The 21,068-nt window shown below is 42.2% G+C and overlaps 1 protein-coding gene across 2 annotated transcripts in view; it reads left to right on the top strand.

Moving 5' to 3' along the window:
- PCP4 (Purkinje cell protein 4) overlaps nt 1-21,068 on the top strand; it is a 68,128-nt gene that overhangs the window by 7,611 nt on the left and 39,449 nt on the right. Inside the window, exon 2 of one of the 2 annotated variants that reach the window (XM_083608825.1) lies at nt 9,895-9,938. In XM_083608825.1, the coding sequence (XP_083464951.1) occupies nt 9,895-9,938 (44 nt within the window). Of the gene's footprint in view, nt 1-9,894; nt 9,939-11,812; nt 11,966-21,068 lie in introns of those variants that run through there. The other variant, XM_083608826.1, reaches the window with a different exon arrangement.

Below are 21,068 nucleotides of genomic sequence, written 5' to 3'. Positions count from 1 at the left end.
TGGGGAAAGAGCCTGGGGAAACGGATGCTCTGGCCCCAATATCTACAATGCTAACTCAACATCATCTTGGCCTGGTATCCATGGAATGAATGGTGCCATGTTCTCAGAATGCGAATGGTTTTGAGTGGCATGGCTATTCCGCTGTGATCTACCTCTCAGTTGTTCTTTTTGCATCTGGTAATTTGTGTATTGTGTCTTTTAAATAGATGTTGATGTTTTGGTTGTTTCTAATTCTTAATTTCTTGTAATTGAGGGGGGTGTAATTATCTTGTAGTGTGTGAAACGCACTCTTGAATTTCTTACTTTGCTTTTAATTAGATTTTGAATTGCTGTAGGGAAACAAATGTGATTTTGGTTGTGTTTTTTGACATTTCTCTGGATGGTAAACCACAATGAGTAGTACAGTAATACAAAAAGGCACTATAAAAATGAAAAATGAAATGAGTCCCTTCCAGGGATAAGGGACAGCAAGGGAGAAAAGACTGAATAATTAAAAACAGCACAATTCTAACCATATGTGAATATGGGACATTTCTTGGAGTTTAGCAATGTAAATAAAACTATATATGACAAAAACACCACAAGTGTCAACAGACCTCATTCCAAGGAAACAGAACTTGGGTGCACACTGTGGCTCTAAGTTCTTATAACTCAGCGAGACTTCCGGAGGCGGCGCCATCGGCAATGGCGGATTCCCTCTAGACTGGAGGGAGTAGCTCCGCGGAAATCGGGTCTTGCCGCTACGGCGAAGCAGGGACCCTTTTGGAAATCACAGGCAGGTGAAGCCTGTGACCGTGGGACTCGGCGGGCACCTTCAGCACCCCCCAATTCGCGAGGGAACCCCACGAGGGGCTCCGGAGCGTAACGGGGGAGTGTGGCGCGGTGCTGAGAGTCAATTGCTCTTTCCGTGGAGTGAAGCCGCGCAGCTGTTGCCGGAGAGCGCTGACCTTTTTCCTGTGACAATTCGGCTACTAAACAACTACCCGTGAGTAGGTGAAGCTTAAAGATTGGGGATTAAAGGGAAAAAAGGGACTAATTTGGCACTGAAGCGGGAAGGCGTAAACAGGAAGTCTGCCTTCCGCTTTCTGTATACAGATCAAAGCAAAGACTGTTTAAGCTAAGACCTGGATAATCGCGTTTAAAAGTCTCAAATCCGAACGTCAAAACAAAAGAATTCCCTCCCTGAATTGCAGGAGAGGGGAGGGAAGAGGGGAAAGTAATTTTTTGCCTGCAAAAAAAGAAAAGAAGGAGAGAAAAGGGAATAAAGACCACCACTTAATCCTTGGGAACGGATTGCCAGGATTATTAGAACTGCTGTACTGAGAGTCGCACTATTTATGGACAATGTAACTTTTTGACAGTTAACTCTGCAAGGGAGATACTTGTTGAAGGGCTTCTTTGGACTTGAAACTGTTGCCTATTTTGTTGAAGGGGGACTTTGGAAAAGTTGGAAAGATACTCTATTACAATATTATTGACTGCTACTGTGTCCCCCTAGAGGAACATGAAATTGTTACAACCAGTTGGGGAATTTTCCATTTTCAACTAGCTTGGGAATTTCCACTGCAAAACAAGCTTTGGCCGTGGGACTGACCTTGATTCTCAGACAAAGTGTGATGGATGAAAAAATAACAAGATTGGGCAAGGTCAGATTGCAGCAGACCAGTGCAGTATCCCAGCAGCGTAGACCATCTGCATCCGGCCCTCCTGCACCACAGGGGGAAGATCCTGTACAAGCTGGGTCAAAAGGAATGACCTCTGAAGAGGGATTTACTTCAGTACTAAATAAAATTTATGAAACATTGGGAAAATTAAGTAAACAAGTTACTGAAGCAACAACTAAAATTGACCAAAATACTACTAGCATTAACAACCTGGGGCAGAAGGTGAATTTCAATACAGAATCCATTGAAAAACTGCTGCAAGAATCTACTTCTAATCGAAAGACAGCTGAGGAAGCAAGGGAAAAAGCAGTGGCTGTAGAGGAAAAGATAACACCGATATGCAAACAGCTTGGGGACCATCAGTCGCTTTTGTCTATGATTGAACTGAGGGAGAAACAGACTAATCTGAGGATCAGGGCAGTACCTGAACTTGAAAAAGACAGCCTAAGTGATTTTCTTACACAGGAATTTGCAGACTTTTGGAATTTGGATGATAAGCAAGACTTTAAGATAGTAAGTGCCTTTAGACTTGGAAGAGGAGGGAGAAAGAACAGGTCGAGAGACTGTTTGATTACCCTCCGATCAAAAGAGGAGAGAGACAAAATACTGAGTCTGCACTTCCAGAAGACCCTGGAAATAAATGAATCAAGAGTGGAGATATTTAAGGACATTCCGAAACATCTTTTGGACCTTAGGTCTAATTACGGAGATTTGGTGGCCCTGTTGAGAGGAAATAGAACCATTTTTAGGTGGGAATTCCCCCAAGGCCTATCCTTTACTTTTAAAGGGAAAAAGTTTAAAATAAGATCAGTGGAAGATAAAGAAATTTTTTTGAGAGAACACGGAGAAGGCCTGCAAAAAGAAGCTGTAGAAGAGCTAAGAGCCTTAAAACCAGGAGTACTAGACATAGTACCACCACCTTTGGGATTGGACAAGCTAGACAAAGTGATACCACCGTTGGAACAAGAGGAATTATTGGGAGCAGTTGGAGGAAAGTAAAATAAATACACCATGTCTCTGCAACTATTAAGTTGGAACATTCATGGATTTAACTCCCCAGAGAAAAGGAGGAAAGTCTTTCATTTATTGAAAAAGGAACAATTGGACTTGATTTGTTTACAGGAAACACATGTGATAAGGCTACACAGGAAAGTATTGATTAATAAAAGATTGGGTCAAGAGTTTATTTCATCGGACAAGGTTAAAAAGAGAGGAGTAGTTATTTATGCAAAAGAGAGCCTATCACCGAAATTCGTTTTTAAAGATGATCAAGGAAGATTTGTGGCAATCGAAATTCAAACACAAGGAGAAAAATTTTTGATAGGAGTTTATGCACCAAATGAGGGGAAATCTGAATTTTTTAAGAAGTTGCATGAGACATTGTTAGACTATATGGACTACAACATCATTATGATGGGAGATATGAACGGAGTGGTATCTACAAACATGGACAAGTCGCAGAGACAGGTAGTTACCAAAGATGGCAGACTACCAAAAACCTTTTTTGAATTGACTGACAATATGGACTTGATTGACATTTGGAGAACTAAGAACCCCTTGGGTAGAGAGGGAACCTTTTCTGAAGCCAAAATGACATGGACAAGAATTGACCAAATCTGGATAACTAGAGGACTGGCACCTAAGACTCGAAAAGTGGAAATTTGCCCAAAAATTTGCTCCGACCATAATGCTGTGAAAATGGAGATGAAATTAACACCAACTGGTTCCTTCAGATGGAGGATGAATGACACCTTGTTCAGAGATCAAGAGGTTACTAAGAAGGCCCAAAAAACCTTGAGAGACTATTTTGAGATAAATTTGAACACCACTATTGAAAAAAGAATAATCTGGGACGCAAGTAAAGCAGTTATGAGGGGGTTTCTGATTCAACAGAATGCAATAAAGAAGAGAGCCCAAAATGAGAAAAAAGATAAAATTTTGGAAAAAATAAAAGAGGGTGAGAAGAAACTGAGAGCGAAACCAAAGTCACAAGAGATTCTGAGAGATATAAAGTTATACCAAGTGCAATATATGAAGATGATGAATCAGGAAATTGAATGGAAAATCAAACAAATGAGACAAAGGACATTTGAATCGGCTAATAAATGTGAAAATTGCTAGCTTGGCAAATGAAAAAAAGACAAAAGCTCAACACTATTACTAACTTGGATGTGGAAGGAAAGAACATTCAGAATCCAGTGGAAATTAGAAAATGCTTCCAGAGGTATTTTAAACAGTTATACACGCAAGGGCCACAGAAAGAGTTTGATATAGACCAATTTTAAAAAACAAATGGATTACAAAAAATCTCTCAAGAAAATAAGATAATGCTGAACCATAAAATTACAGAACAGGAGGTAGAAGGTGCCATTCAGAATATGCAGTTGGGCAAATCTCCAGGGCCGGATGGCCTAACCTCAAAATATTATAGATCCTTGAAAGATTGGATAATTCAACCACTAAAGGAGGTCTGTAATGAAATTTTGGAGGGGAAAAAAGCGCCAGAGTCGTGGAAGGAAGCCTATATTACGCTTATACCGAAAACTGACTCTGAAAAGACACAACTTAAGAACTACCGCCCCATATCCCTGCTCAATGTGGATTATAAAATATTTGCTGATATTTTGGCTAATAGATTTAAAAAAGTATTAGTGGAAGAGATACATAAGGACCAAGCCGGCTTTCTCCCAGGTAGACACTTGTCTGACAACACGAGGAATATAATTAACATTTTGGAGAAGTTGCAAGTGAATATCAATACTAAAGCAGTTTTAATTTTCGTAGATGCGGAGAAAGCCTTTGACAATATTTCTTGGAATTTCTGAAGAAAAATCTCCAGGGGATGGGGGTTGGTCAAGGGTTTGAAAATGGTATAAGTGCAATTTACTCAGAACAAAAGGCTAAACTAATTGTTAACAATGTGGTGACAGAGGAATTCAAGATAGAGAAAGGGACACGACAAGACTGCCCAATTTCCCCATTGCTGTTTATTTCGGTCCTGGAGGTTTTGCTAAATATGATTAGAAGGGACCATCTGATTAAAGGTATACAGGTCGGAGCCAAACAATACAAACTGAAAGCTTTCGCAGATGACTTAGTTTTGACGTTACAGGAGCCAGAATCTAGTACTAAAAGAGTATTAGAACTGATTCAAGAATTTGGTCATGTGGCAGGATTCAAGCTGAACAAGTTAAAAACTAAAGTTCTTGAGAAAAATTTAACACCGATTGAGAAAGAGAGGTTTCAGAAGGAGACAGGTTTAACATTGGTTAAGAAAGTAAAATACCTGGGGGTTAATATGACTGCTAAGAACTTAAACTTATTTAAAGATAACTATGAGAAATGTTGGTCAGAAGTGAAAAAGGACTTAGAAATATGGTCAAATTTGAAGCTTTCCTTGTTGGGTCGAATTGCTTTTATAAAGATGAATGTATTGCCAAGAATGTTATTTTTGTTTCAATCACTGCAAATTTTGGACAAAATGGATTGTTTCAAGAAGTGGCAGAGAGATATTTCTAGATTTGTCTGGCAGGGCAAGAAGCCCAGAATAAAATTTAAAATATTAACTGATGCAAAGGAAAGAGGTGGATTTGCCCTGCCAGACCTTAAACTTTACTATGAATCAGCAGCATTCTGCTGGTTGAAAGATTGGCTGCTTCTTGTGAACACAGACATTTTGGACTTAGAAGGTTTTAATAACGTTTTTGGGTGGCATGCATATTTGTGGTACAACAAGGTTAAAGCACATAAAGCATTTAAAAACCATATTGTCAGGAAAGCATTGTTCAATGTCTGGATAAGATATAAGGACCTACTTGAAAATAAAACCCAAAGGTGGTTGTCACCGATGGAAGCAAAGGCTCAGAAAAAGCTCAATATGGAGGCCAAATGGCCGAAATATTGGGAAATTCTGGAACAAGAAGGAGACAAATTGAAATTGCAGAGTTTTGAGAAATTAAAAGATAAAGTGCGAGATTGGCTTCATTATTATCAAATAAGAGAGGCCTATAATTTGGACAAAAAAATTGGCTTCCAGGTGGAAAAATCAAAATTGGAAACAGAACTGTTAGATCCCAAAACTAAGATACTTTCAAGAATGTATAACTTGCTGTTAAAATGGAACACGCAGGATGAAACGGTTAAATCTGCTATGATTAAATGGGCACAAGATGTTGGACATAACATTATGTTTGCTGACTGGGAACAGTTGTGGACCACTGGTATGAAATTTACGGCATGCAATGCCTTAAGAGAGAATATTATGAAAATGATATACAGGTGGTACATGACACCAGTCAAGCTTGCAAAAATATATCATCTGCCCGATAATAAATGTTGGAAATGTAAAGAAAATGAAGGTACATTCTTTCACCTTTGGTGGACGTGCCCAAAGATTAAGGCTTTCTGGGAGATGATCTATAATGAAATGAAAAAGGTATTTAAATATACCTTCTTGAAGAAACCAGAGGCCTTTCTCCTGGGCATAGTCGGCCAATTGGTGCCAAAGAAGGATAGAACTTTCTTTATGTATGCAACAACAGCAGCAAGAATACTTATTGCAAAGTATTGGAAGACACAAGATTTACCCACCCTGGAAGAGTGGCAGATGAAGGTGATGGACTATATGGAATTGGCGGAAATGACTGGCAGAATCCGAGACCAGGGAGAAGAGTTGGTGGAAGAAGATTGGAAGAAATTTAAAGACTATTTGCAGAAATATTGTAAAATTAATGAATGTTAAAATGATGCTGGATTGAAATTAAGTGGCATTAGCAACAAGGTTAATAAGAATATGAAAAAATGGATTGATAATGGATGAAAAAATATAGCTATAATATGTTAAGATATAGAGTTAAGATAAAGGAAAGAGGGTAAGGATTTGCTGAATTGATTATGTAAATGGGAATACAAAAAGGGGAGGTGTGAGGAGGTCAAGGAAACAAGCAAATGAGCCTAAAGATATCAAAAAATGGATTTGTTTTTAATTTTTTCTTATCTACTTGTTTTTTGTATCTTGTATTTTTTCTTTTCTTTCTCTTTTTTCTTCTCTATGTATTTTTGTATTTTTTCTTATTTCTTTCTTTTTTATGCTTTTTCTTTATTCTGTAAGCCTTTGTTTTTTGTAAAACCTTAATAAATATTATATATTAAAAAAAAAAAGTTCTCACAACTCAGCAAACTGAGGCATGTGTAACAATACTTAATGGAAATAAGCCTCACTGGAGTTACACAATTTCTTACTTCATAAACATGGACAGTCTAAGGTACTGAGACATTATCTGGTCCAGTTGGTTTAAGATTGTGCCCTTCTCTTTTATAGAGGAGATGCAGTGATGGAGAAAGCAACACTTGTTAGATTTCTGCAGCAAAACAAAGCCTCTGTTTTGAGCCCCATTAGTGCAATGAAGCTCCCCCCCCATGTCCCCCAATTTGGCTTTTGTGGGTCTGGAGAACCCTCAGAACAGCCTGTGGGGGAGGAGAAGGCAGATAGTTCTTGTCCGGAAGGTAGAAATGCTTACATGGATGGAACAATAGTAAAAGCACACTGTTGAATTCTTCCCTAACAGTGCAAACCTACGCCTGTTTACTTGGAAGTAAGTCCCTAGAATATTTAAGAAGGCTTATCCTGGCATTCCCCTGCATTCAAAGACAGGAGCTAGAGAATTGAGTGGATGAGACTAATTGTGGGTCCAAGGGTCAAGAAGGCGGTTTCTGCATATGCTGTAGAGGGAAGTGAGGGGCAGATGGGGCTTGTCAACCTGGGAAGGTAGTCCATCCAGGAGAAGGAAAACTCTGATCCTAAACCTCCACTGCCTTGCAGAATATCTTTGGGAGAAGAAAAGGATAAGGAGTAAAACCTACACAAATCTGGACTGGAGTCCCCAAAATGGTTGGGCGGCACCTAGTATGCCTCCTCCTAGCAACCACTGCAGCCAAGCTGGTGCCAAGTGTTTTCATTTGGACAGCATCAGCAAGGCTGAGAGTAGGGTCTTGTCATCTGGGCAGCCCAGGACCTCCACACACACACTGCTCAGGCTTGTGCCTCGGGGAGGTCACTTCAGTGCTGCTAATCTGGTGGTTTGACTTCACCCCCAGAGGCACACTCCATTTTATCTTGAGTTAGAGTTAGACAGATGCCAACAACATCCTCTAGTACATCCTCTATGGGACTTTTGGCCTTCCAGATGTTGTCATTGACAATGCTTTATGGGACTGATGGAAGTTGTGGTTTAGCAATATCTGGAGGGCCAAAGGTTCCCCACACCTGCTATAGAATAAGAGTGACTGAGTGACTGCCCCTATTGTTGGAGTACAATTCCCATCACCCCTGACCATTCACTGTGCTTGCTAGGGCTGATGGGAGCTGGAGCCCAATATCTGGAGGAACTCCATTGCCTATCCTTGCTCTAGCAAATGTGTTGAGTATTTTATCCTCATTGCATATGGTGTCACAGTTATGGAGAGTGATAATCTGTGGTTACAAGCATACATGTGTGCCAAGAGAATGTCAACCTGCAAATCTCATTATTTTTTTCTCTGTAGGAACTAGGGACCCAATTGACCTCAACATACTATTGAAAACAGTCTGGATTAAAAAAAGACTAGCACTCTCTTCAAGCCCCGGCAGGCCCTAAGATATTATCCTTCCTATCAATAATAAGCTAATGCCCCACAAAGCTATTATGGGCTCATTTCAGAACTTTCCTTGGCTGTTTCTGGTAACTAGGGCAACTGGCTGTACAGGTGGAAGAACACAAAGCATTACCACTGAATTTTTTAACAATTCCTAGAAAACGTTCTCCTCACTTTCTGCAAAACATCAGTGAAAGGGAGTTGGATAAGTATTGCATGCTGGCCAACAACTACACAGCAGTCTCAAACACATGAGCCCAGCTAGGGCCTCAGCTGGTAAGCTCTGATTTCAAATGGCATTTGCTTGTTTGGATCAATGAAACATCTGCCCCTGTTTTTAACTAGTAGCTATGATGATGACAGGAAAGTGCTATCCTGTTGCAATTGATGGAATGGGCATTAGGGAACTAGTTTCTACTCAATCGCTGGCTCCAAACATGACTCTAAATTTGGGTGGGATTCTCATATCTACCCAGGTTTTCACATCATAAGAGCCTTGTTCTCATAGGGGCCAGCTAGGTGCTGATGGGAAGCTCATGAGCAGGATGACCTAAGTGCAGCAGGGCTCCTCCCATTTCTGATTCCTAGCAACTGGCGTTCATTCAGTGCAGTGCGCAACTAAGAAGTGCAACTAACCAGGCACAAACTGGGCAGTTAGAGGGCCAAGAATGAGCATGGCATGTGTGTGTGTGTGTGTGTGTGTGTGTGTGTGTAAAAGTAAGCACTCCTTCTGATAGAGAGAGGAGCCTTGTCAATTTTGTTCATACACAATGATGAGATAACATTCTTAAAAAAGTTCATAATTACTCAAAGATTGAACACACATTTAGCTCTCAATACATCATGCTAAGATTCACAAATTAGGTTGGTTTTAATTTAAAGAGTGTTCAGAGTGACCGGGGGGGGGGGGAGAGATATCCGCTCCAGCTATTAAATCATTTTCACTTTGACCCAAGTCAATAGTGGCCATGTCCAATTACCTCCATGATGCTGAATCTCTAAACTGCTCTCTCAGCGAAACATCTGTTTCTCATTACAGGACCTTGCCAGGAAGATAGTGAAGCTCTGGAGTGCAAAATGTCCTTGTTCTGGTAGCAGTGCTAGAGAGCGATTTTGGGTAGGGTGGCAAACCAGAGGGCAAAGTGGTGAAGAGCGGAAGAGTATGGAAATGGGCTCAGGACAGACACGACACCTGAGATTTAGGGGAATGGAAGGAAGTTCATGGGATGAAGGTTTTCCCAGCCCACTCCTTCTCACTCCTGCAGTTGCCCACATCTCTTGTGAGGGCTGGAGGTGGGTCACTGTGCTATTTGTTTTCTGGGACCCACCTCTTTATACTCCTCTATTCCACATGGGTCACATCCACACCATACATTTGACCACTTTAACAGCCAGGGAGAGACCTGGGAACTGTAGTTTGCTAAGGGTGATGGGAATTGTAGCTCTGTGAGGTCAGCACCCTTAGCTGGGTACAGTGTGCGGGATTCTCCACGACTCTCCACATCGTCTAATAGAGATTTAAATGCATGGATGTGCATTGGAGCCGTTTTCTGTGTGCTGCAGTTGTATTGATTTTCTTTTCTTTTTATCATTGTAGATTCTGCAGCTGTAAGCCGCCCTGGGACCTTAGGTGAAGGCCAGGTAAGTAACCTTATAAACTAGTAACAATACAAACAGCACTTGGAAGAAACCCAAGGCAGACAGCCCACCTTAATCATGGTGGGGAAAGGCAAGACCAAGACTCCGTAAGTTCTTTTGTGTGACCCCCTCTTGGCCTCACCCTGGCATCACTGCACTAGCCCCAACCCCAGTGTCCATTCATGGAACATTGATGCCTGCCAAGGGGCATGAGCAGGTGAATGCACAAAGGCAACACGTGCAATTTGGGCTTTATGCACTATGCCTCTGTATTGTAGGACCAGAGACTCTCAGGTCTGCCTCTCCCCACACGATCCAACCCGGACTCTCCATTTATCATCTGAGACCTTTCTCCATGAGAGGTCTGGAGGGTGGCAACATGAGAACAGGGCCTTTTTTGCAGGGGCTCCCTGTTTGTGGAATGTTCTTTCCAGGCAGGTTTGTCTGGCGCCTTCGTTACATATCTTTAGGTGCCAGGCAAAAACATTCCTCTTCAACCAGACCTTTGGCTGATTAATATTCTGCAGCCTTTTAAAGGTGTTTGTGGGGGCCTATTGTTTTGTTGCTTCTGGTTTAACTATTTATTTGTGCTTTTATCTTGTCTTTTTATCTTGCGAGCTGCCCTGAGATCTTTTGATGAAGAGTGGTAATATATATAAATCTAGACATAAATTTAAAAATAAAAAACATGGCTGGGGTTTCAGGCTACGGCAGGCAGTGCAGTGGTAGGCCCTGAAAGCTGTCTGAAGATATCACATTCCTGTGTTTGGTTGCAAGTTCTTTACATGTTAACCAATCTCATCTTTTTAGTTGATTTTGTGCTTTGAAAGGTGTCTGGTCCCCTTTTTACTGCTCTGGAGTGTGCACTCTTACCAGACTTCTCCTCTTTTAAAAAAGGAACAGTGCAGCAAGGCTGCCTCCCCCTGTAATGTAGCTGCAGACAAGCCACAGCAGTGGTGTAGCGTGGGGGGTGCAGGGGGGGCCGGCCGCACCGGGCGCAACATCTGGGGTTAGGGCAAATCCACGGGTTAGGGGGCGCAAATCCACGGGTTAGGGGGCGCAAATTACTTGCCTTGCCCCGGGTGCTGACAACCCACGCTACGCCACTGAGCCACAGCGGAAGTCTTCTCAGTGTGAAGTGCAGGGGTGAGAGGAGAGTATCACCTGAAGGATTTCTGCAGGGGTTAAAGGCATTGAAGGTTCTACCAAGAAAAGGGGAGCGATTTTTGGTTGGTGACCTGGAGGCTCATTCGCTGCCATGACCTTTAGGCTTGTTATTATTTTTATTTGTGTCACCATCAGGAAGAAGAGCTCTGTCATGCAGTGCATTCACCTACCCCTCTCTTTTCCCTTGCCTTTTGTGGCGAGCTTTTCTTTTTCTCTTTATAAATATGGCTTTTCCAAGTAGAACTTTGACACGGGTGGCACTGTGGTCTAAACCACTGAGCCTAGGACTTGCCGATCAGAAGGTCGGCAGTTCGAATCCCCGCGATGGGGTGAGCTCCCGTTGCTTGGTCTCAGCTCCTGCCCACCTAGCAGTTCAAAAGCATGTCAAAGTGCAAGTAGATAAATAGGTACCACTCCAGTGGGAAGGTAAATGGTGTTTTCGTGCGCTGCTCTGGTTCACCAGAAGCAGCTTAGTCCTGCTGGCCACATGACCCAGAAGCTGTCTGCAGACAAATGCTGGCTCCCTCAGTGCCGCAACCCCAGAGTCGTCTGCGACTGGACCTAATGGTCAGGGGTACCTTTACCTTTTTTCATTTTCTCCTTATAAACATGGCTTTTCCAAGTAGAACTTCTCTGCCTTTACCCGTTCTCACCATTAGGTGGCTCCTCGTGTCCTCAAATGCCTGCTGAAAGCTGGTTGAGCAGGTGAATGCTTCTTATTGGTTTAGTAGAGCCATGATGCCACTGGGCAGTCCCTTTTAAGAGAAAAGCTAGAAACAGTGTGTGAAGAGCTTGGAACAGTAGCCTTGTTCTGAGGAAGTGGAAAATCTGTGAACTGTCATTTCCAAACAATCATGAGTGAGGTGAGTGGACAAAATGCTTTTAATACGGAGGGTAGCAGGTAGAAGAGAACAGAACGATGAATAGAAGAGAACGATGCAGATTCTTTTGAATCAGACAGAAGGCTAAATAGAAAAAAGAGGATTCAAACTGTGGAATGTTTTAAGTTTCAAAAAGGCTGGCATCCATCGGAGAGTTTAACAACGGCTAGATTAAGGTTTCCTAGGGAGATGCAAGACATCATTAGCAAATAGTGAACTGACCTGTTTTAGAACGAGCAGGTAATCCTCATTGAGGCTGCAATCCTATATCCAGTTACCTGGCAGTAAGCCCCATTGAACTCAGTGGGACTTACTTCTGCCTAAGTCATGCATGAGGGTTGCACTGAGACAGACTTAAAAGAAATGCAACAGCCTTTCGTTACTCTCAAAAGAGTTTGCTGGCATTTGAAGCATCGGCTTTGCACAGTTTGCCAAAATCCCAAATTTTCTCATTTTCATTAGAAATGTATGTAGGCGGGCATTGTGTCTTCTTGAAGCAAAGCCATTGATTTCAGTATATGTTTTGCATCCTTCAAAAACAAGCTGACGTATGCTAAAGTTTAGACATCAAAGTGCAAAGCTGACTTTTTTTGGGGGGGGATCGCTTTGCTTCTCATTGCTCTCTATCAAGTAGCTGCTTTAGCTGAACATATTTTTGCATACATAAGTAAAAATGCAGGTGGTATGGTGCATAAAAAGGAACTTTGTGTGTGTGTGTGTGTGTGTGTGTGAGAGAGAGAGAGAGAGAGAGAGAGAGAGAGTATGTAACAAAAAGGTAAATTAAGTCAGTATGCATGTATCTGTTCCAGTGAAATTGTTTCTGGATGTATAATGCATTTTTCCAAATGACATGACAGCTCCACTAATAGAGCAATAGGATTTTTGGATGCACTTTCTCATTATAAAGGAAAATTCTATTTCTGGCAGAAGAGTCACAATTCTACCCAATTCAAGTAGGGTAGAGTTGACACTTGCACAAAGTTAAGAATCTCTTTTAGGAAGGCTATTGTGTAATATTCTGTATTTGTTAAGTTTATTAATAGTGCCTAGGATAAATGATAAAATCAATGGGATGAAATCAACCAGAAGGGTGGGTGGGTGTGTTTGTGGGGAGAATAAGGAAGCTGTTGTTCGTTCAGTGTGGATTACCTCTCCATCTATCCAAAGAGGTGTGTTTTCCTTTTAAGAGCTTTTACAAAGATAGCAGCAAGTCTTGCATTTCAGGAGAAATGCATTGCCCAAGAACCAGGAGGATTCCTCCTCCTATGATGTTTTGACCATGTGTATTGAATACATGGCTAACACACTCATTATTCCAGAGCTTATTCACTTTCCCACTTGATGCTCACAGCTGAATAAATAAACTGGAAAAGGTCAACGTTTTAGCATGCAAATTGCATTAACTGTCCCTTTGTCACATACCTTAAATGAACCAGCTTATCTGATGTGGCCCCATTCTTATGCAGAACTTTTCCAAAGGTTTTCCTGATTTTTTTTAAACAAAAGATTAAACCTAATTGCTGTTGTGCATAGCTTTATTCTCTTGGATCAGATTTAGCTCCATTCCTTTGTCACTACCTATTCATACAATCGTCATTCACACTGCTACAGTTCACATTCAGTTCCTCTCAGAGGAAATCTCCCTTCTCTCCAATTCAGTGCTTACTGTGTACCAAAAATAGGAATAAGCCTGTACCAAAAATAAGAAACTCACATTATTAATCATACGTTCCCAAATCAGTGTCGAGTAGCTATTATTGAAAGTTGGACTCCCAGAGAAAGCCACATTGGAGGCTAATTTAAAGTGCTCCAAACTCTGCCAGAGCTCTCTAGCATTATTGGATCATTAATTTACAGTCCTTCAACAAGTAATAAATTTGCATTCTATTATGCATGCTTACATTGTTCTTGTGATGCAGAAAATGAGGAAAGCCTGTAAACTTTTTTCAACTGCCTGAAACAAAGTATAAAAACAAATCTCTGGACAGTTTCCCCCTGCTTTCAAGATGAAAAACAATCCCGAAACAAGGGAAGTCGCATTATTATTATTATTATTATTTTATTTTAAATGAAGTCGTGCTAAATGCTAGCAGAAAGGCAATCACTTTATCTAGCGTTTTACATCTACAGATTTTGGCCAGAGCTCCTGATAGAATAATCTGATCATTCAGTGAACTGTCTTCTGATTTGGTTCCCCACCCCCCCTTCATCTTATTATCTGGCTGAAACCTGACATAATGTAATGGAAAAGAGCGGGTCAAATATGGCAATGAAAACAATGTCCCAAAATAGCCTTGGGTATGCAGCTAGCAGAGAATGGCCCAGAGGATGTGGTTGTTTTTGTACTAAGTAAGCTAAACATTTGGATTTCGGATGCTCTCGACCATTCAGAAACGCTGAGCCTCCAACTTGATTTACTTAATTCCGTTTGATTTTTCTCGTTTTCCTGCTTCCAGATGGGCATCAGCTTTGTTACCCTTTTATGGCTGTGGAAAAACAAACAGCATAGCGTATTCATTAGTTTGATCTTATCATCCGTCTCCTTTGCCCATTTCAGTTAATTGGTGGAGCTTTCTTCTTTTTCTCTTGAAACTTCATGTTCTGATAGCATACGATTAAACACGAGAAGCACCAGGGCTTTCTAGGACCTGAGTGAGATGTTGAGTGACCAGGAAGCCGCAGAGACTTTGTTCTTCTGAATAATACTTGTGAGAAACTTGAATATCTATCTATCATCTATCTATCTATCATCATCTCTGAAAACTTAAATCCCATGTATTCTCTTCTGAGGAATGAAAGATAAATCATGCTAGGGTATAAGGGTGGTAATATTGGACACAGACTGGGAAGACCCGGATTCAGCTCCCTGCTCAGCAGTGAAACTCAGTGGGTGACCTTGAGCCAGACATGAAAGCCTTCAGAAGTTGCATGTTAAAGGAATGGAGAAGGAACAGACTGTGTCTGCTGTCTCTCTTGATGTTGCCTTCTCCTCCTCCCCCCACTGGCCCACCCCCAGACCTCCATTTGAAGTCTTGAAAGTCATGATCTGGAATCTTCCGCATTCAGGGTTCCAAATTACGTGGCTCGGCTTTGTGTATAGACCTGTAAGCAGGTAGGCATCCCTTGCAGTCTTGATGGTGGGGTCAGTCCTGCTTCCTCTCCATATATTTAATTTTTGCGTGGAGGCAACCTCTGCACACAGCTTAACTCTCACATTAACTTAGCTTGCAGGTTTGCCAGAGGCATGTGATTGGCCACTGTGGGAACTGGGTCCTCGACTAGTTGGGTCCTTGACCAAATCCAGTAGGGCTCTTCTGATGTGCCTAAGTTCCTGCCTCACAGTGCTATGTGCATAAATTGTGGGAGACAATGCACATTGCCCTAAGTTTTATTTGGGAAAAGCTAGGGCAAAAGTATTAATTTCAGGCTTTGTATTAATATAAGTATATGTGAGTATAATGCAGTTAAAATGTGGGGCATCTTCTTGTGGTAACCAATGAGATGCAAGTCCTTTTCATACAGTTCCAATGTGTAAGGAAACCACTGGCACAATGGAGTGGGAAGGCACTCTTGACCCCAACATCACACACCTTCACACACGTTGCCCCTTTCCCTTTGATGTCCACATTTTTTGTAAACATACTGTGAGTTGCCTGTGACAAGTCCAATCAATTTAATAAACAATAAATAATGTGAGCAGCCCCAGTTGCCTAGGATGGAAAGATAGATAGATAGATAGATAGATAGATAGATAGATAGATAGATGATAGACAGATGGATGGAGATGGATGTCTGGGATCTAGTGACAACATACAGCAACCACCACCCTTGAAATACAAAGCAAAAGTAACCCATGTGTCTTAAAATTAAATAAGCTGCCCATTCAATTGTATGATGCCAAGTCCCAGAAGGGATTATGGGGACTGAAATACCGGAGGAAATCACTCCAGATGGTCCCTCTTTCACCCCAAAACTGCCCAGCTCTTTACAACAAGGAATGTACAGCTAGATTGAGGAGAGAGCAAGATATTTATGCAACTTGATGAGGAACAAATTCCTCAGCTGGCAAAAGGTGGGTGTGGTGGGAAGGAAGGCAAAGACAGATCACTTAATAATTTGAACTGACATCCCTTTATTAGATGGGTGGTGCCCTGTCATTTGAAAGAGAGAGGGCAAATGATGTCTTAAATGTGTCACTTTGCCCACGCTCCCCTTCAGGACAGAGTAAGGATTCGTTACCCTTCAGCTCTGGGCTGGTGAGACTGATGGAATGTGCTTTTAAAGATACCGTATTTTTCGCTCTATAAGACGCACCAGACCACAAGACGCACCTAGTTTTTGGAGGAGGAAAACAAGAAAAAAAATATTCTGAATCTCAGAAGCCAGAACAGCAAGAGGGATCGCTGCACAGTGAAAGCAGCAATCCCTCTTGCTGTTCTGGCTTCTGGGATAGCTGCACAGCCTGCATTCGCTCCATAAGACGCACACACATTTCCCCTTACTTTTTAGGAGAGAAAAAGTGAGTCTTATAGAGACTCGGTAACTATATACACATTTCTATCCCCTAATTGCATGAGTGACTACAGTACATTCCATCTTATTTACTGAAGATCTTTGCTAGTAAAAACACAATGCTCGGAGATGTCCCAGGTAATCCCACAACAATGTATTTTGCATCTTTCACACTCCCTTTAAAAAGAGGTGCAGGGCTCAAGCTAACATTCCAATTTTAAATGGAAAATTATGGCGGGCATACACAGAAATTTATATTCTGATAGCTCAGTGTCCACAGGAGATCTCACCTTGCAGGGTGTTTTGCGGCTTTTTATCTCTCCTTGAAAACAAGAGTGTGGATGTTAAGCACAGGTTTAAACCTGAAAGATAGTATTCTGTACACTAACCTTAACTGAGGTAGATCCATGCAAATACATTTTCAGTGTGATACAATTTGTAATTTCCTTTTCTCTGAAAATAGGTATTGGGAGGGCAGGTGAATTTGCACTTGAACCTAAAATGTAGAATTGTGTCCTGAATGTGTTTACCAAATTTCAATGAGATATTTGATTACTCAATCCAGTTATTTCCTCACAAACAAGCAAGCCTATAAGTGGAATGTAAAGCAGGTGAGCTTATTCTCGCTTGCTCAGCTAGTTATACTCCGCAAGTTTGAAATAAAACATTCAGATTCTTTCATTGCCTGGTCATTATAACTGTTAATAAATGACTCATGGCAAAAGATTCACTATCAAAATAATATGCTTACCAAACTTAGAAAATGAGATAATTTTCATGTGCAACACCACCACAAAGTTTTTAAGTGTTAGAACGGAGAATAATGCCATTCAAATATCCAGAACCATTTAAAGAAGTGTATGTTTCAAACCACGTCTGAATATTCCTCAGGAGCACCCATAGCACCCCTTTTTGTGTTCAATGAATATGTGAGAGGGCAGTGAGAACACATTTCCTGGGCATGCCCTTCTTGTACCACTGTGACATCTGATCGTGCTCTCCCCAGCAGCTACACATTTGGCATTATTGCAACTCTGTCCCTCTTGACCTAACTTGTATAACTGAACAACTGTGATTAGCTTAAATTCCCAGTCAGGTAGAGGAATGCTATACACATACAGAAGAATCTACTGTACATAGGGCCCCGTTCTTACTAATGCTGAATGTTTGGGCACCCAGGGCACATCAAAAGTTGCATCAAGGTGGAGAAGGCCTGGCTAGCACACAGGATTTCTCTTCCCACCTCACATGTTCATTGAATGTGTGAAGAGTGTTGTATGAACACCAGTTTTGTCTCTGGTACAACTAAGCCAGAAAATACCATATTTACTTGAATCTAATGCCAAATTCTGGGACGTGGGTGGCGCTGTGGGTTAAACCACAGAGCCTAGGACTTGCCGATCAGAATAATAATAATAATAATAATAATAATAATAATAATAATAATAATTTACTATTTGTACCCCGCCCATCTGGCTGGGTTTCTCCAGCCACTCTGGGCGGCTTCCAACAAAGATGAAAAATACACAAAAATGTCACATGTTAAAAACTTCCCTGAACAGGGCTGCCTTCAGATGTCTTCTGAATGTCAGGTAGTTGTTTATCGCTTTGACATCTGATGGGAGGGCGTTCCACAGGGCGGGCGCCACTACCGAGAAGGCCCTCTGCCTGGTTCCCTGTAACTTGGACTCTCGCAGTGAGGGAACCGCCAGACGGCCCTCAGAGCTAGACCTCAGTGTCCGGGCTGAACGATGGGGGAGGAGACGCTCCTTCAGATATACTGGACCGAGGCCGTTTAGGGCTTTAAAGGTCAGCACCAACACTTTGAATTGTGCTCGGAAACGTACTGGGAGCCAATGTAGGTCTTTCAAGACCGGTGTTATATGGTCTCGGCGGCCGCTCCCAGTCACCAGTCTAGCTGCCGCATTCTGGATTATTTGTAGTTTCCGGGTCACCTTCAAAGGTAGCCCCACGTAGAGCACATTGCAGTAGTCCAAGCGGGAGATAACCAGAGCATGTACCACTCTGGCGAGACAGTCTGCAGGCAGATAGGGTCTCAGCCTACGTACCAGATGGAGCTGGTAAACAGCTGCCCTGGATACAGATTTGACCTGTGCCTCCATGGACAGCTGTGAGTCCAAAATGACTCCCAGGCTGCGCACCTGGTCCTTCAGGGGCACAGTTACCCCATTCAGGACCAGGGAATCCTCCACACCTGCCCACCTCCTGTCCCCCAAAAACAGTACTTCTGTCTTTTCAGGATTCAACCTCAATCTGTTAGCCGCCATCCATCCTCCAACTGCCTCCAGACACTCACACAGGACCTTCACCGCCTTCACTGGTTCTGATTTAAAAGAGAGGTAGAGCTGGGTATCATCCGCATACTGATGAACACCCAGCCCAAACCTCCTGATGATCTCTCCCAGTGGCTGCATGTAAATGTTGAAAAGCATGGGGGAGAGGACAGAACCCTGAGGCACCCCACAAGTGAGAGCCCAGGGGTCTGAACACTCATCCCCCCCACTTTCTGAACACGGCCCAGGAGGAAGGAGCCGTGCCCCCAGCTCCCGGCCCCTCAAGACGGTCCAGAAGGATGTTATGGTCGATGGTATCAAACGCCGCTGAGAGATCCAGCAGAAGGTCGGCAGTTCGAATCCCCGTGACGGGGTGAGCTCCCGTTGTTCGGTCCCTGCTCCTGCCAACCTAGCAGTTCGAAAGCACATCAAAGTGCAAGTAGATAAATAGGTACCGCTCCAGCGGGAAGGTAAACAGTGTTTCCGTGCGCTGCTCTGGTTCGCCAGAAGCGGCTTAGTCATACTGGCCACATGACCCGGAAGCTGTACGGTGGCTCCCTTGGCCAATAAAGCGATATGAGCGCCGCAACCCCAGAGTCTTCTGCGACTGGACCTATGGTCAGGAGTCCCTTTACCTTTAATGCCAAATTGCATTGTGAAAATTTATGTTTGCATTAGATTCGATGGCACATTTACATTCGCCAGCAAATACTTTTTTTGCTTTCAAGTTTCTGAAAACTGAGGTGTGCATTAGATTCGATGCCACATGGTAAATTCTGAGAAAATTGCTCACATTTTTTACTTTCTCATTGCAGCTCCCCCCCCCTCAAAGAAGGTGCTTTGCAGGATTTTCTCCTAAATTCTCAATCATTGCCTCTGGAGCAGCAGCAAAAATAAAACACTACCTTGTGGGTAGAGGGGGGAATGCAGTTGTGCTATTGCCACTGCCAACAGTGAGTTGCTGTCCTCCCATTTTTTTTAGAAGTCCCCCCACCCAAGAAATTCATTAAAGTCCCTTCCTCTCAGTTTCTCTCCTCACAAATAGGGTGGATAATTTCAAGGGGACATTTGCACAAAGGTCACCACTATACTGCCCCCTGTTGTTCTAAACCATTCAGTTGGTTTATGTACTCAATAAGCATGTAAGAGGTGCACACCTGTTTGGGGAAAGGGAGTGATTCTCCTGTGCTGATAACTCCCTTATCATTGTCACAAGGTACATAAAAATAACCGCAGAAAGAATTCATTGTGCGCGCACACACACACACACTTACCTGGAAAGTACCCATTAACCTTGGACCTTATTGTTCAGTTGAGATCTCCTTTGCTCCACTCCTACTGAATTCCAGGTTGGCATTCCTGCTGCCCTTAGTCATACAGTCATGTGAAACTGCTGCCATAGGCAGGATGAAGACTCTCGCTACTTGCCGGCAAATGCCTAAGGAAGTAATTTTGGGTCTTGATGGATGAAACCCATCCATCTCAGTTAGGAACAGGGTGAGATCTTTCTGAGCCTTTCTTGGATAAGTATAGTGGCCATGTACACACCATCAAAAAAGATCCAGATTTGCATAACATTTATATATACTAACATATACTTAGATGCAAATTTAGAAATATTGCTATAATTTAAATGGATATACAATACATCACACCATAATTGGGAAGACTGTGAACAGATAACCTTTGCTCCTGCTTAGTTAGATACTTATTGTTGATGGGAAATCTCCGGGCTATTCTAATTATTCTTCTACTATATGTTTTGGAAACTTGCTTGTTTGCTATGTATTTGGACCTCCTAAGATATCATAGCCAAATTTTGCACAATGGTTCCTGAGATTAAGGGTCAGGTTTCGTTTATGTCTGGATACAATTGGATGCCATTTCGAATCAAAATTCTGAATTAAAATTCACTGATTTTAACCATTTTCAAAACAACATTGATTTTTTGGTTTATTGGAATTCCTGAGCAACGCCAGGTACAACGCTGCTACTTATCTTTGAATTGGACTTGGACTAGACAAATGTTCAAATGGAAGAGTTCTTCAACTAGAGTACCGTTTGCTGACAGTCTTTCAAATATGGAATTGCTTTCTGTAAAGTGCATATTGTGGAGTCTCAGAAAAACTGGGCTTCTTCCAAGAGTTCCGGAATTCTCAGAAAGACCCAGCCTGCGAAGATCCTGCACTGTCACCTGTTCTTTCGTTTTATACTTTCCTTTCTCTCCCACTTTCATAAGCTTACCAAGACTTGGGGTGAAGGGAATACAGCACCAGGGA

The sequence above is a fragment of the Podarcis filfolensis genome (assembly GCF_964270895.1).
Source record: "Podarcis filfolensis genome assembly, chromosome: 4".
NCBI classification, from domain to species: domain Eukaryota; kingdom Metazoa; phylum Chordata; class Lepidosauria; order Squamata; family Lacertidae; genus Podarcis; species Podarcis filfolensis.
The sequence above is the reverse complement of the archived record's forward strand: the minus strand, read 5'-3'. Positions and strand labels throughout refer to the sequence as shown.